At 31.6% G+C, this 15,568-nt stretch overlaps 3 protein-coding genes across 3 annotated transcripts; 2 read left to right on the forward strand and 1 right to left on the reverse strand.

Moving 5' to 3' along the window:
• Window positions 1–321: 321 nt before the first annotated feature.
• Window positions 322–1,791, forward strand: LOTGIDRAFT_178504 (hypothetical protein; the record flags this gene model as incomplete). The annotated part of the gene is made up of 3 exons (XM_009057437.1): window positions 322–627; window positions 1,146–1,284; window positions 1,544–1,791. The coding sequence occupies 3 exons, from the start codon at window positions 322–324 to the stop codon at window positions 1,789–1,791; spliced, it is 693 nt and encodes a 230-aa protein (XP_009055685.1).
• A 1,893-nt stretch (window positions 1,792–3,684) lies between these two features.
• On the reverse strand, window positions 3,685–7,391 carry LOTGIDRAFT_232578 (hypothetical protein; the record flags this gene model as incomplete). The annotated part of the gene is made up of 9 exons (XM_009057438.1): window positions 7,199–7,391; window positions 6,549–6,727; window positions 6,238–6,305; window positions 5,859–5,986; window positions 5,405–5,578; window positions 4,962–5,071; window positions 4,596–4,671; window positions 4,201–4,278; window positions 3,685–3,803 (listed from the first exon to the last, which is right to left on the reverse strand). Exons 1-9 carry the CDS (start codon window positions 7,296–7,298, stop codon window positions 3,685–3,687), a joined length of 1,032 nt encoding a protein of 343 aa, XP_009055686.1. The 5' UTR covers window positions 7,299–7,391.
• Window positions 7,392–7,700: 309 nt separating this feature from the next.
• On the forward strand, window positions 7,701–13,477 carry LOTGIDRAFT_119219 (hypothetical protein; the record flags this gene model as incomplete). The annotated part of the gene is made up of 5 exons (XM_009057439.1): window positions 7,701–7,763; window positions 10,538–10,705; window positions 11,562–11,763; window positions 12,436–12,587; window positions 13,403–13,477. The coding sequence occupies 5 exons, from the start codon at window positions 7,701–7,703 to the stop codon at window positions 13,475–13,477; spliced, it is 660 nt and encodes a 219-aa protein (XP_009055687.1).
• Between the last annotated feature and the right edge of the window lie 2,091 nt (window positions 13,478–15,568).

Here is a 15,568-nt window from a genome sequence, read left to right on the forward strand (position 1 = left end):
GAAGAGTTACTTCCCATTTCACAAATTATTTTTCTATTTCAGTGATAATGCTAAATATCACTTATTAAATAAATCCCTAATGTAATCGTAACTTGAAAACTATATATTTGATTCAGAATTAGTAATATGAGGGTTTTTGTTTTGAAAAATACAATTTAAATGCTGTCTGAGTCGATTTGAATCGATCAGAGTTAACTCCCATGTTAAATCTTCTATGTATGAGAGTAGAAATCGTGTTCCATGAAAAAAAGATGGCCGATAAAATTCACAAAAAGTAAACAAGAAGCTGTAAGGTTATTTAAAAGACAAAGAATTTGCATTATGCCTCTCGGATTAAAGCCAGTTTGCATCTCTTGTAAAACTACGACGTCAAATTTGTGGAAAAAGAATCCACAGGGAGAAATTCTTTGCCTTTCATGTAATAATAAAACTGGCAATGGCGGGAATGGAACTGGAAATGGATCGAATAATGGTAGTAATGGCAATGGACGTAATAATGGCTCATCATCAAATCAAAATGCTGTGAGAAAGAGCTCCAGAATCAAACCATCTAAGCACCGATTTGCTGGCTCCCACAAACCTCTGTCTTCGAAGGGGAAAGGAAGGAGAATAATTTTCAAGAAAACAGTAAGTTTCCGCACTTGTAATTTGAAATTTAGCACTGAAATAAAGTCATGATTTATTAAGGTAATCTCTAAAGTGTGGAACATAAAAAATGGGAGGGGATTGAGGGTGGGGGGGGGGGGGGGGGTTGAAACTGCCTACTGTCTGTATGACATGGAGTCCCTGTCCCTTATTAATCCCCAAAATTGCCCTTTACTTTTATTATTTCATTAAATAAAACTGGATTTTTCATTCCCGCCACCCTTAAAAGCCCCCTTGCTACTGTGGTCAGGGGAGAGAGTGTGTTCCCTGATGTAAGGGTATTTATTTCGGTTGGGATTTTTTCTACTGCTAAAATTGCCTGAAGCCCATGCCATTTGCATATATCACTTCATCGCTTTACCAATGTACAACAAATTGTTTCCTGTCAAAGACAATTAAGATACCGGGACCTTAGGACAATTCTGAGATTCAGAATTGAATTAGGCAGGATTATCTCCAGGAAATGTATTTTCAAGTTGGTGATATTGTATCATTAGTAGACACGGTGGAGGCGTATTTTATGCCCAACTTCGAGGATTCTTCAAGATCAATATAATGAAAAGAGTGCTGTAATAACCTGGTTATTACCAACACAATCCAGCCCTTCAGATAGGTTTGACCCATCTACTTATATTCTGGGTAAGATTTTTATATTGAAGTGAATATTTTTATTAAAAATTATCTCAAGCAACGGCCATGGTAAAATGATAAAGATCTGCTGATGAAACTGGGTAACCTTTACGGCATGGGATATCAACAAGAAAGTGAAATATATGAAATCATTAAGTGTAGAAGACAATGAAATTTTATCACTCCATCACTGCTTTTTTCTTCTTGTTCTTTTCCAAAAGTAGCAATTGGATTGTTTCGAATTTAAAGTTTTCCTTTATATTTTCAGGACCAGAGGAAGATCTTCCAAGAAAACTTGAATTTATGGAATTTGTGTGTCATGCACCTTCAGACTATTTTAGAGCTAAAAATGCTCCATATCCCACGAACAATACAAAACCAGAACTATGTTATATTTTAACTTCTTTGGAAAATTCTATTATTAAACCAACACCTACCATCAGTGAAATGTTCGGATCAGAAGAAACGGTTAAGAAGAAAACAGCTAAAGAGAAGAGAATGGAAAAGTCTTTGTGAATGTTGTCTTGGTTCATGTAATGTGTTCATAAATGTATATCATCCTTATTACCTTGTTTATTATTGATAAAGGTCTAAAAGGCTCAGCTTTATGTACTAATTCTAAATTCATGCTCAGTATGTCAGTGACTCACGGAGACAGCAGCTCTACATCAATATTATGTGTGAAATGTTATATTATTGAATACCTATTATGTATATCACTTTACATACAGAGACATCTGACAGAAGAGCGCTGATAGTCATAAAAAGTTAAGAAATCACCTTTACAACCCCTTTCTATATACTATCTCTCTCATTATTAAAGGGATTGTAAAGAGGTTTTCTAAATTTTGTATGTGTATCCAGGACACTGAGAGCATCGCTTTCCACCATTTAAATTTTCAATTGGATGTCTGTGGTTCCTGCAATTTTCGCTGAAACTAAGCGTTTTATGATGTCACTAATCGCAAAGGGCCTTAGGTGATAACACTACTGGGAGTTGGCTACATTGCTTATTGTTAGTACTATTAAACTCATTACAATTCAAATATGATTTATTTCCATTGGTTTCTGCAGATTTTTACATAGTAAAATATATACACAATATACAATGGTAATTCAATTAATGATCATAATAACAAGGACATAAAAATTTATCACACAAATTGGTTTTATGATCAATGAATTAATGAAGTAAATTACATAAAAATGCAATCAGTCTTTAAATGAAAGCATATTTAGAGATGTTCAAAGTTTATTTTTTTAAATAAGACAAACATCAGAAATCTTCAATTATACCTGTATAAATTTTTCCATTAATAACAATCAACAAATAGCAAACATACATTACTTTAAAGGGGTCGTCAAGAGGTTTTCTAAAATGTCTATGTGTATCAAAGACATTGATAGCATCAAATTGCACCATTCCAGTTTTCAATCAGATGCCTGTCGTTCCTGCAATTCCACAAACAATCTTCGATGATGTCACTCATCCCAAATTATTCATTAAAAATACAACCCCTTTAACACTAAAATCATTTAAGTTAAGAAATCAAGAATAAGGCACCAGGTTACAGAGGTAAATAATCCCTTGAATAGGCAGATCACCTTTCAATATTCCTTTAGTAACAGTGAATAGTCTATATCATATCAAAATTTACAATAACAAAATATTTTTACTGTTAAAAGAGTGCTCAATACATCAATTTTAGAGTGATATTGAAATACTTGAAAACTGTTGCTAATAAATTATTCCAGATATTACTTACTTGATGAAAATTAAAAGGCCAGTAGTTTCTTGGTCTACTGTCAAGTTTGCATTCATTAATTTGACAATTATATCATCAATATGATGAATAAAACCGATTCAACAGTCAATATCCCAAAAAACAGAATCAATACCCAACAATATACAATATAATAACAATAAAATTCATTGATAAAATCGAAGTTAGCAACTACCCTAAATCCTTCAAAATATAATGACAAAGCATTGTAGCCTTCATTGCCACAGAGACTAGTTCTGACTTGGTGAGGTAGACACTCGCTTACTCATTAGCCTGAGGCTCCAGGGTTCAATCCCAGCAAAGGAAGAAGTACCTTCTGATTATTCAACCCAGCTTTTCTCTGTCAGTGATGCAGGTCAAAGGGGTTGGTGTTGATTCGTTTAGTACGGGATAATAACTTAAAACCCAATAAGCTACAGGCTGTGTACATTAAAGATCCCTTGACAGTTGGTTATAGAAAAAGAGCAGGCTAATGCCACTGTCTTGAAAATTTCCATCATTGCTCACTTCATGGAATTGTCATAAGCTCAAACAGGCCCAAATTATATTATTAAATTTCAATTGATTACTAGATATTGATTTCTCTTAGAAAAATACACTCTTATCCACACATACATCACAGAATTCAATGAATGTGAAGACTTTTCTTTTGATTTGCAACATAAAATTTAGTTTTTAAATATTCATAGGATGTAATCATAATGGCACAAGCTGGAGCCACTTTAAATATCCTAGGAACAATACCTGAAAAATAACATAGAAATCATTATTGAGCATCTAATGTCTTTACATAGAAATCTACATATTATCTGAGTGTCTTTAAGAGCCTGTTTCACAAAATTTAACTGAAGACGAAGATATATGATTGGTAAAGTTCATTTGAAATTCAATTGTATCAAGCATTCAGATGACTAAATTTCTTAAAATCTGGATTGTATGATTAGTTAAAATATTGTGAAACAAACCCCTGGGTCACTTTCACCATATTTGAACCAAGAAATGCCTGAAGTCTTATTCTATAATCAAGGTTTTGTGAAAATCATTAAAATGTTCTGTTATATGGTACACCACCAATTAAACCTGTGACGAAAAGAATTTAATTTCTCCTTGCTACTTATTCATATAAAAAAGATAACCTTACCTGAAAATAACGAAGAGAAACCATTTTGACGACATAGTTGTATTATTAACCTCCATGTCGATATACCAGCCTTCTTATCTGTAAACCAGAAAACAATTATTATTATTATTACAAACTTATTGCTCGAATTATTATAAAATTATGATAATGAATAATGGCTAATGATCATAAAGAACTTTTCACAAGAAACCATCATTCCAAAAAAGAAATATTGGATGAAAGTTTTTGATTTTGCTGTATGTGCTCAATAAGTCAAAATATTGGTTGTTCCATCAAATATTTTCTCATTAATTCAGTTCTCTGTGATCTAGAACACAAATCAAAGCAGTTCAATGCACTGAAAATATGTCCTGCTCTGAAAATTCTAGAAGCATCAGGATCACTAATTACTATACCTGAGGGAATCTCCCCTAACTGAATTTGTCGGTGAGTCTTTATCACATCAAATGGATTAGTTATAATAGCTGCTATCTACAAAGATAAGACAAAGTATCAAACATAAGAAAAACATGATAATAAGAGAAAGATTGATCAGCTTTTGTTTCACAAAAAATTTCTAAAATTTGGAATATTATTTTAATGTTATAATTATATCACACTTATTATTCATTATGGCTATATGCCCATTATTCAAATAATTTTTAAGATGAAAAACCAAATAGTCATGATCAACTAGGATTTTATACCCTATCAACAGAAGAATTACATGAATATTTGTCAGTTACTAAAAACATAAAAAAGAAACAAGGGAGTTAACTTACTGAGCCTGCACCAGCTCCAGATACAAAGGATTCAAACGGCCTTAATTCACTTGAACCTCTAGTTCGTAAAACTTTTGATTTGGCACTTTCATATGATAACCAGTAAACCGCTGAAAAATAAAGAGGGAGTTACTTTGTATTTTGGTTTGAGGGCTGATAACAAATCAAAAATACTGAAGCACTGACTGCAAAAATACAATTTTGTTTGCTTGGGATTCAAATTAGACAATCCAACATTTTAAGGTCTTTGACTTTTGATGAATTTCTCCTTATAATGTTGTTATTGCGAATTTGTTGTGATAGGGTTTATCTCCAGAAGAGGGCCATTAATATACAGTACAAGGGTTCAAATCCATACAACGAAATGTACCCTGATGAAAAAATTAACATATTATGTATAAGATTTGCTCAATTAATATAGGTCAGGACAAAAAGAATCCAACCTGAAAAAGGCACATCTCTGAGTAAAGTAGATCCGAGTCCAATCCATAATGAGATCACACCACGTTGTCTACTTCTCTGTAATAAAGCTGTGAATATTTCTCTATATGTCATTTTCTCGGACTGGTGTTTGGTACGCACTAGCTCTAATGGACTAATCACAGAAACAGCAAACACTGAAAAAGAATTCATTGGATTTTTTAATCGTTCTGAATTAACCTGAAATTTTGATAAGCTGCGAAAATGCTGCACTGAATAAATCCAATTCCAATAACATGTCAGTGGGTAATTTGCTCTGTATCTTATCTTGAGAATATCATTCAGATTTTTCGTGGATGAAATGGTTTTTTGAATTGACGAAATTCATATATCTTTAAGATGGCATAAAAATTTCTGAAAAAATATGGTTAATTTGTCACATATGTAGTTTTTGGATTTGGTATTAATATCTCTTACCTCTTGCTAAAACCCCAGCCATCATTGGTTTCCACCAATCACCAAGGACAGATTGCCGATATCTTAAAACACCTTTTAATTGTTCATAACAGGTAAAATATATCACAGTAGCTGGCACAGCCATCACTCTATAAGAAAAAAAGATATGAAGGATTAAAGACTTACTTGAGCCCATGCCTGTCAAATAGTCTTTGATCAAGCCTCTGAGTATTTGTACTTGTATTTTTCAGGCTTGGGTTATCTTCTTATGATGATTTATTTTTCCATTGCATGCAGTAAAACAGATTTTGGCATTTGGTCATAATTACAAATTCATTGGATTCATCCATCATTATTTTATTCTAAATCTAGAAATGTGTCACAATTTGTTAATACTCACAAAGTTGGTGATAATCCACTCCAAAATGCACCAATACCTTCACTTCTAAAGATTTGTCTAAATGCATCCTAAAACAAAGTAAACCAATATATAAAATTAGAAGATTTCATAAAAAAAACTTTTCTTTCAAAGATAAAGCTAAGGTTAATAAAATTATGCAAATATACAAATAAAAGGCTGCCATTTTAATGATATCAAAGTTTCTTGAGGTCCAGGAAACAAACAGGAACTTTGTAAGCAAAAATTAGTCTACTATGTTTTTTTTAGATATCGTTTTTAAAATTAACTAGTTTTAAATCACAAAACCATACCAAGGTACCAGAATAACGAGCTGGATTTGTGTTAGTCCAGCCATGTGAATATGCTGTGTGCCCATTTTTTCCACACAGTTCGCAAATATGATCCATCAACCCATTGAAGAAAACTGAACATTTTGCTGTAGGATTCTGTTGAGCTTGTAGTCGGACTTTTACTACATCTAGCGGTGTTACTGAAAAATAAAAATTTATCAAAATTAAAGGAGAATATACCAAAATCCTTACAGAACATTTCATATAGATCCTTTCATACTTTTACCTTCATACATTTACGTAACTAGTCCAACCATAGTATAATTTTATAGAATGGAAGAAAGCATTAGAATTGTCTGAAATTGGCAGTGAATATTAAGAACATGTGTCAGTGCCTTTCTGTTAAGTTTCAGGACGATAGCTCAACAGGAAGATAGGCAGGGTGAAAGTGCAACAGTGCAAAGCATTGTTGCATATTACAGAATTTTAAAAACAAAATGATCTAGAAGGTGAATAATAACTGTTATCTAAGATAATTAAAATTTAATCTCCACCAACTTTAAAATTTATGTTAGAGTTTCAGAACTAGAAAATGACTGAATGGAATGAAAATGCAACATCATTGAAAATAGGAACTGGAGCCAGTGGAAGAGTGTAAGGGTTTATCTTACCAAAAATAGAAGTTAAAACAGCCCCTGAACACGATGACAGCATTTGCTGGGTAGGTGATATAAGAACACCACTGCTTAGATCGGAATCTTTATCTGTCATTTTAGCATATTTGTTATTTTCTATAATAAAACCAAAAGTATATTTTACATAACTAATAAAGTTTCATCATTACCACTGTGAACTAAGATTAGCTCCCCTTAAGGTTTAGGTGCAGATGCGAAAATTTATGTTCTAGCTCTAGGTTTGTTAAATCTTGAAATTTTATCATTTTGAAAGTATAAATCATGCCCAAATTTTAGGAAGTACGTTTTGGCCTTTAGAACTTTATATTTTTGCAATGTATTCGATTTATTTGGTTAAAATATCAAGTGAAGGTACAATTCGAAACTACAGAAGTTGGCTTTCAATTAGTCAGACAGCCGACATCGTTGACAAAATATTGAATGATCATTATTTTATCAATTTGGACAAATTGGTTAAATACGCTAATAAAAACCCGAAATGGTGTGCGGCGGGTTTACCTGTTCTAAGAATACACTCGCTGCTTTGAATGTGTTGTACATCGTAAGTATGAAAAAGGGAATCTTATACACTTTGTCAATGAAAAATGGAAAGCAAAGGCACTTGATCCTGGTGCTATTTTTGACACTCATTTTGATCTCTGGCAGGGCAACTTCTGCTTGTCGAAAAAGTTATTAGGCCTCATAAAACAATGGATTTACTTTACAGTTAAGGTGTTGAGACTTGAGAGGTAGGCATATTGTTCTTAATGATCAGATTTCATTTTGTGACCATCAATAATAAGTTGCTTGTGAGTTAAAGATAAGCTTTATCATTTTTGTAGTTGAGTATTGTAGGACATCGATTATAGTCTCCAATGTCACATTTATTATGACAAAATAAGACTAGATTTTTGCCAGGCCTAGATATGCTTCAAAATTTCCTCAGCAAAAATGTTCTCGCCCTTTATGTTTGAACATCTCTTCCTATAATTTCGCAAATGCTAACAATGTTCTAAAAGGCAATTTAGGAATAATGGACATTTTTATTTTATTGTAATTAACCACTAAATGGGTCACTGATTCCATGTATTCTTTGATCTAGCTAAAATCTACAGGACATTGAAAACTAATAACATGAGAAAAGTGTGTTATTGCATGTATAAAATAGCTTCAGGTCCAATTTGAGAATAAACTTGTCAACATTATTTGATATTCTGTCATATGAGTCTGTCAAAGATATTTCAATTCGAAAATTACTCCATTATTACCAGACTAGAATGACATTTAGAAACAAGGAGAACATATCACAATTACGACATATTATAAGTAAGGCTTGTAAATTGTGTTGAAACGTTTTATGCTTAATTCCATTATTTATTATCTGTATACCGGTATAAAAACTCTTTTTTTTCTCTAAAAGTTGATTTCAACACAGTTATTAATTAGGCTTTTATATTTTGAGTAAGCTTATAAGACTGAAGGGGCTAACCATGCCTTTGATATACAAGTACCGGTATAAGCTTATGTATTAGTATTTTTTAAGAGCTTTGGGACATTATAGCTACAAGTTGTCCACAGGTTATAAAATTACAATATAAATCATAAGCAAATGAATATCTCTGAGATGCATTTAGGATTTAAAATAAGATGTGATTTCAAGTGAAATTGTCTATTATTTCCTGTTTAAATGGAAATGTTTTGTCATATGGATTAAGTGTGTATTTCATGATAAGACCATGCAACATGACATCTTTGTAGATTATCTGATATCAGCTTATAAAAAAAACACAAGACATCAATGTTAAATTAGACTATTTATTGTATTGGACAAATTTATTGATGTAATCATTTGTTCATTTTATGTTTCATCCTATTGATCAGTAAAACACAGATGGCTAGACTTTCCTTAGAACTACAATTTGCCAGTGGAGTACAGTATTAGAATAAACCTAAAGCTTTTATAAATTCACGTTATTTTATGTCCAATGTTTCAAAAAAATTTGTAAACTATATATTTTTTTTTTTAAACAATATTTATTCAAGAATTACAAATATTACATACATATATATATACATATGGTTTTGGAAACAAGCTTTAAAAGCTTATATAAATCCATTACCATAGTAACCTAGCTTCCATTATGCAATTTATTGTCAGAGATCAATGATTGTGTTTTTGCTATTTATTCAGTATTACTTCAATGATCTAAAACTTAAAGCTTTGTTAAATGTTACTGGTATGGTATATAAAAACATCTGCTTCAAGTATAAAGTTACCACTGAATTTGTAGATGATATCTCCTCATTTAAATTTCACTGTATGCCATGAGAGTTCTTGTGTAATGTGAATATTAATCCTTCAATGGCATATTAGAAGCACAAGTTACAGATGAGACAATTATTATGGATGGATACTTCTAGACTAAGCTTATTTATTGGTTTAAAAATGTTTCAATTTGGTTCTCAGACTGTCATCAGGAATATAATGATTGTGAGAACCACATTGAAAAGTAGAAAGCAATAAATATTCTAAAATTATCCTTCCATAAAATTGTCTTACTTATTGTGAATAATATTTAAAAAAAAAAGAAATAAAACAAATGCCTAGAATCAGAAATAAGAGTCAGAAATTGTTATCTCATAAAAGCAAGAGTCCTTATCTTGAAATTTTCTTATCAAAACATAAAAGTCAAGTGTGAAAATAAGAGTTTTAGTAACAAGTATCTATTTGGTAGCAGGTGTTTAGTAATGATCAGTTGATTGAAACAGATGTTGTCAACATAATTTCATTTCTTGCTCAGTGTGGACAAAACTATTTTAATACTAATCAATACTAAATAACTACTGTAAAAACTGTATGTTGTTTAACTTACAGACTCATTAGTCTCTGAATGTATATTTTATCTTGATACATGCATAATCAGTAAGCAGTCAGATTAAGATACAAATCTGGATTTTTCTTCTTGTGTTTTTGAGCACTAGACTACACTTGTCATCCATGATCTAACAAAATTGTTAGTTCTCTCATGTTCAGATTCAAAGACTGAGAAAGCAAATTCTCAAAGTATGTAATATCTTGCATAATTAGTAACATTGGTAACAAATCTGAACATGAATCATGCTGTTCTTGATTATTTGAATGGAACTGAAAGGCAATGTATATGACTTTTTCCAATTTTCAGATGTCTGTTTTAAAATTGCCTTTCATTAGTTCTTTGTGGAATTGCAAGAACCACAGACATTTGACTGAATATTGGAATGATGCAAATCAATCAGCATCCCTATTACACATTCAATGCCTTTAATTTATTTCATAACCATATTTGTATATTTCAGTTGGTGTCTATAATATTAATTGGTGTTGCAGCTTATGGAAGAGTTGCTGCTATAGTCACTAGTTTAACTCTAGTTGGTAGTTTAATATTATGTGGTGTAATATTATTTTTCATTGCTTTAATTGGTCTGGTTGGATCCATTAAGCATCATCAAGTTCTTTTATTTTTTGTATCCTTTCGGAAAACATATTGTGAATATTCAGGCTTGTCTGATATGTCCTTCCATTCCTTTAAAATTGAATAAAATACCAAAATGAGGCATTGGAATAGCTCAGTATGTTTGTCTTCTGATTGGCAAAGAGGTGCCGTATTGTCACACTCTCTTCAATTTCTGATGCCTTGCCAGTGCTTTCTAGAGTTGTCCAAGTTTTGGTTTTTAACCCCTTTCACCAAAATATATGTATGTGAAGATTTGACAAGGAATGGAGAGTTGAGAAACATTGATTGGCATACAAAGGTTCCAAAAAATGAGCAAATAAAGTTTGGATGTTCACTGGAGTGATGAAACAAGGTTAGGGATAATTTCTAATTTACATAGCCTAATGTCATGGGCTTTATTATACCTTACTATGATTTCATGATAATATAAAATTCAATTTGGAGTGAAAATATCCCCAAGCTACTTGTACAACTCTAATGTTAACATTAGATGTTATGTATTCTTTCTGCATGAATGGTTGACTTGTTTTGAGTATATTTGTGATTTTATTGCTCAGTTACTAACTGGTTTTATTGATCAGCCTTAAATTTTTATCAGTCAGTCATGTAATCATGATAGTGTCAATTTAAAACTGTAATATATTCAGTCTCACTCCATTCCTTGATTTTCAGTGATCTTGATCTAGAAATCTTGATCTTCACTAGATTTATCGAGAAATCAGTATTCCTTTAGATTTGAAGATTTGACAAGGAATGGAGAGTTGAGAAACACTGATTGACATCAAAGGTTCCATAAAGTGAGCAAATGAATTCATTATTTAATGATATTTAAAAATATCAACAAAATTCCTTAACCAATGCTTCAGTATATGATAATATTATTCCTGTTATTTTTGTTACAATTTTCTCTGGCCTGTGCTTGTTTAGCTGTGAATCCTGATCAGAAAGATGATTTAGCTGAAAGAGGTTGGAAATATGCTTCAAATGCAACTAGAACTAATGTACAGGACAATTTCAATTGCTGTGGATTTAAACAACACCATGTACCTTTAAATCATCCTCCTTGTGGTGTAAGTCAATTTTAGTAATTGGTAATGAATATACTTTACCACAAAACAATATTAGCCATGTGGACTCCCTATAATGAGTGATGGTTAATAAGCTCAGTTGTGGAGTAACATCAGACGTTGACAATCTGATCATTAAGTATGCGATCAATGGCATACATGAAGTTAAATTCATTCTTAACTTTTGAGGTTCCATATCACAGTCAGTTAGAGCAGTGGTTCTTTATGTGATGTCATTTACTTGGTTACGTCAAGCAAATGGCAGCTATGGGTTCACGATCAGCGTGTAAAAGTCTGATGACCTTGAATAAGACATCTTCACTCATGATTCCAGTCAAAAGATCAATGCCAAGAGGTTTGTCCAAAGACCAGCTGATAGAAAGGATCCTTAATTATGAACTCAAATTGTTATCTTAGTAAAATATAGTTTGTTTTTTTTCTTTCTTTTTTGCTTAGTGTCAACAATGCATATAACACTATTATCTATCAAGTTATATGTTTTATGTACCAATGGCATAAATTGGTTAAGTTTCTCCAACAGGAATCATATTTGTTGAACTGGATATCACAATACACATGCAAATAAATATTTCCTTGTGATATGAGGAGTGGTATCTCTATCAGTAATTCCACATATTCATATTTGGTTTTCAGAATGTAGATTGTTGTAAAGGTCATCCGAAAGCATATTGTTGTTCAGGAGAGCAGACAAATGACACTGTTGCTGACTGTCCTTGCAGCACGTGTTATGATAAACTAAGAACGACTATATACTCAGCATTTTCAGTGACTGGAGGAGTTGGCTTATTCTTCAGTTTTACAGAGGTAAATTTTATATTTTGACCTGTATTCTCTAGACATTTTTTTTTGTTATATCACAGTTCACTACCCCTTAGTTTACATTAGATTACCAATTAGTATTGGTTTATAGTTCCCTTAGATTTTATTTGTGCCTTTCATAAAATTCATATTCAGAGTTGAATAAAAGTAATTATGATTAGTGTAATTACAGTTAAAAGCATTCTAACTAATTCAGGAAATCCGAAAAAAAAAAAAAAAAAATTTTGGAATATAACTTTTTGCAGTCAAATGCATTATTACCAAATTGAGAAAATTATTGATTTTCATACAGGATTTCATTGATCCCAAAATTACATTTCTTTGCCCACATTTGGATGAGGTGACAAAATTAATCCTGTACTTTCCAAAATTCCAGAATTTGCTTTTGAAATTCCTTTAAGTTGTGAAAAAGTTTTGCATTTATCCACTAAATAGATTTATCAAGAATACTCTGGATAGTTGAATGCATTTCTCCTGATTGAAATTTACTGAAAAGATACCTGAATTAGCAGAATAATGATGAAACTTGTCAGCTTGTTCTTTCTGATCATAAAATTGAAAATGTCTAACAGTAAATTAATTTTTAGTTACCAAACATTCATATTCAGTTTGTTATCTGGCAATTTTGGCTTAAAACCTTATCAATTCATTATTTTTTATCCATTCTCCATAAAAATCTTTTTTTCTTTCCAATTTATTCAATGAAAGAATAGACGACAGCAGATGTTGAATAGAATTATTCAATTATTGTTTTTCAAGTCTTATATTGATGTGTATGAAATGTTGTGCCCTAATTTCAGATTATAGGTGTTTGGATCACTGTTCGATACAGAAACCAAAAAGATCCACGGGCCAATCCAAGCGCTTTTCTATAATGCTAGTCTGATACTAAGTATATATAGCGTAAGGTACTAACGTCATTTGATACTAATCGTAACAACATCTCGGTGATGGCTTAGCTTTTAGTTTTCTGTATTTAAACTCCTTTGGGACAGACTTTGAAGACTTTATTCGTGAATCTCAAATTAAAATTTAATATTATTATTAAAGGGATTGTAAAGAGAATTTCTGAACTCTTTATGTTTATTGGGTATTTGGTTGGAACTCTAACTCAGTAAGTAATATGCTTGCTCGCTAACTTGAAGGTCCAGGGTTCAATCCCAACATAGGTTGAGATAATACCTTCGGATTTTTCAACGTGGTTTCCCCGTCAGTGATGCAGGTAAGTGAGGCTGACATCTAGTCTTTCAGATTGGACAATAAAATGAGGCCACGTGTGCTACAGACTGCGCATTAAATCCCTCGACAGTTGGAAATCTAAAAAGAGCAGGCTAATACTGCTGTCCTGGCAAAATTTCACTCATTGTACCCTGCATGGCGTTGCACGTCGTCATAAGCCCACATGGTGCAGAAAAGCAGGAAACTGCATTCATTTCATTTGCAAGAATAACAGAAATCTGACTGAAAATTTGAATGGAGTAAATTCATGCTATCAGAGTCCCTAATACATGCAGTTTAGAAAACATTTTTACAAATGAATATTAGTCTTCAAAATGTCTGTCCCTTGTTTCATTCTGTCTCAATTATAGCCAGTTCTCCATTTTATAGTTGACTCACTCCCTACACTTGTTATAAACATTATTCTATTTTCTTAAAGTTTATTGCAGGACAGAGATTTTAATATTAATTTCAGCTATTTAAAATGTTAAATTGTTCTATATTCTATGTATCATTTCAACATTTAAGAAATCATTAGATAATGAATTAATATTCATTTATTTTCTCTCATGTACCCATGTCAATAGTTTCCCTTCAGCATATAAAAATGATTAAATGTTCCAAAGGAAAAACTTTACGACGGACTTGTGTCATATTTGTCTCATTGTGTTTAAAATGTCCATATTTTAGAAATGTAGGAACCTAATACAAAGGTGTTTAAAGAAAAGGTGCTCTATCAATCCAACCTTTGATGTTCTGCTAAATGTAATAACCTCACTGTTCACTGTTAACCTAAGTTGTTTCCATGTTATTCAAGTCTTCTCATTTCTGCACTTACACAATGAAAAAAGTTTAAAGTTCGTTAATACAATCTCTAAAAGAAATTTTCTCTTTCTTTGATTTATTTGTAAATGCATTATATTTAGTTGCAATGAAGTAATGATTTTTGCATGAACTCTCAACATTTTTGTTTCAAATTGCATGTACTGTCTCTTTAATTAGGGGAAAATGAGATCAGTTATACGTGTATTGCTAGAATTATTATTTTGAATCAGAATGAAGTTATTTTTGATATATGCCATTTTCATAATGTCAGGCTATTATGAACTCTGTCTAATACCTTGACTTCATTAGGGTCTTTTCATGTACATGTGAAAGGAAAGTTTGTATATGAAATGATTTGATTGGATTGCACGGTATCAAATACAGCCAATGACAGAAAGTCTGATGTCTTTATATTGAGAGCTCTGATTGGCTGTATTCCTTAGCGTACATCCAATCAAATCCAGCTCATAATAGCTTGACATTGTAAAGATAATAATATGCATGTACTGTATCATTATGTCAAATCCCTCGTCCATCAACTTTTCCGATTCCCCTTACACTTTCACATCATAAAAGCTTTTATCACGCATTGCTTAAAGAAAGCACCACATAACTATAAACATTGAAAATACATCACCGTTCATATAAACCTAATACAAAAATAGTCCCATATGAATATTAGCGTTCATATATACCCTTCACAAATAGAGCCTTCCTATACATCAGTAAGAAGTTTCACATGTTTATGAAAATGAATTCAAAAATTTTTTTTCTTTTTTTTTCAGATAATTGGAGTTGCGTTGGCATTACGATATCGAAACCAAAAAGATCCACGAGCGAACCCTAGTGCGTTTTTATAATATAGATAATTAATACTTGGTTGTAAATATTGTTATATATATTTTATATTGTTTGTCTCAGTT

The sequence above is a fragment of the Lottia gigantea genome (genome assembly GCF_000327385.1).
Source record: "Lottia gigantea unplaced genomic scaffold LOTGIsca_30, whole genome shotgun sequence".
Taxonomy (NCBI): domain Eukaryota; kingdom Metazoa; phylum Mollusca; class Gastropoda; family Lottiidae; genus Lottia; species Lottia gigantea.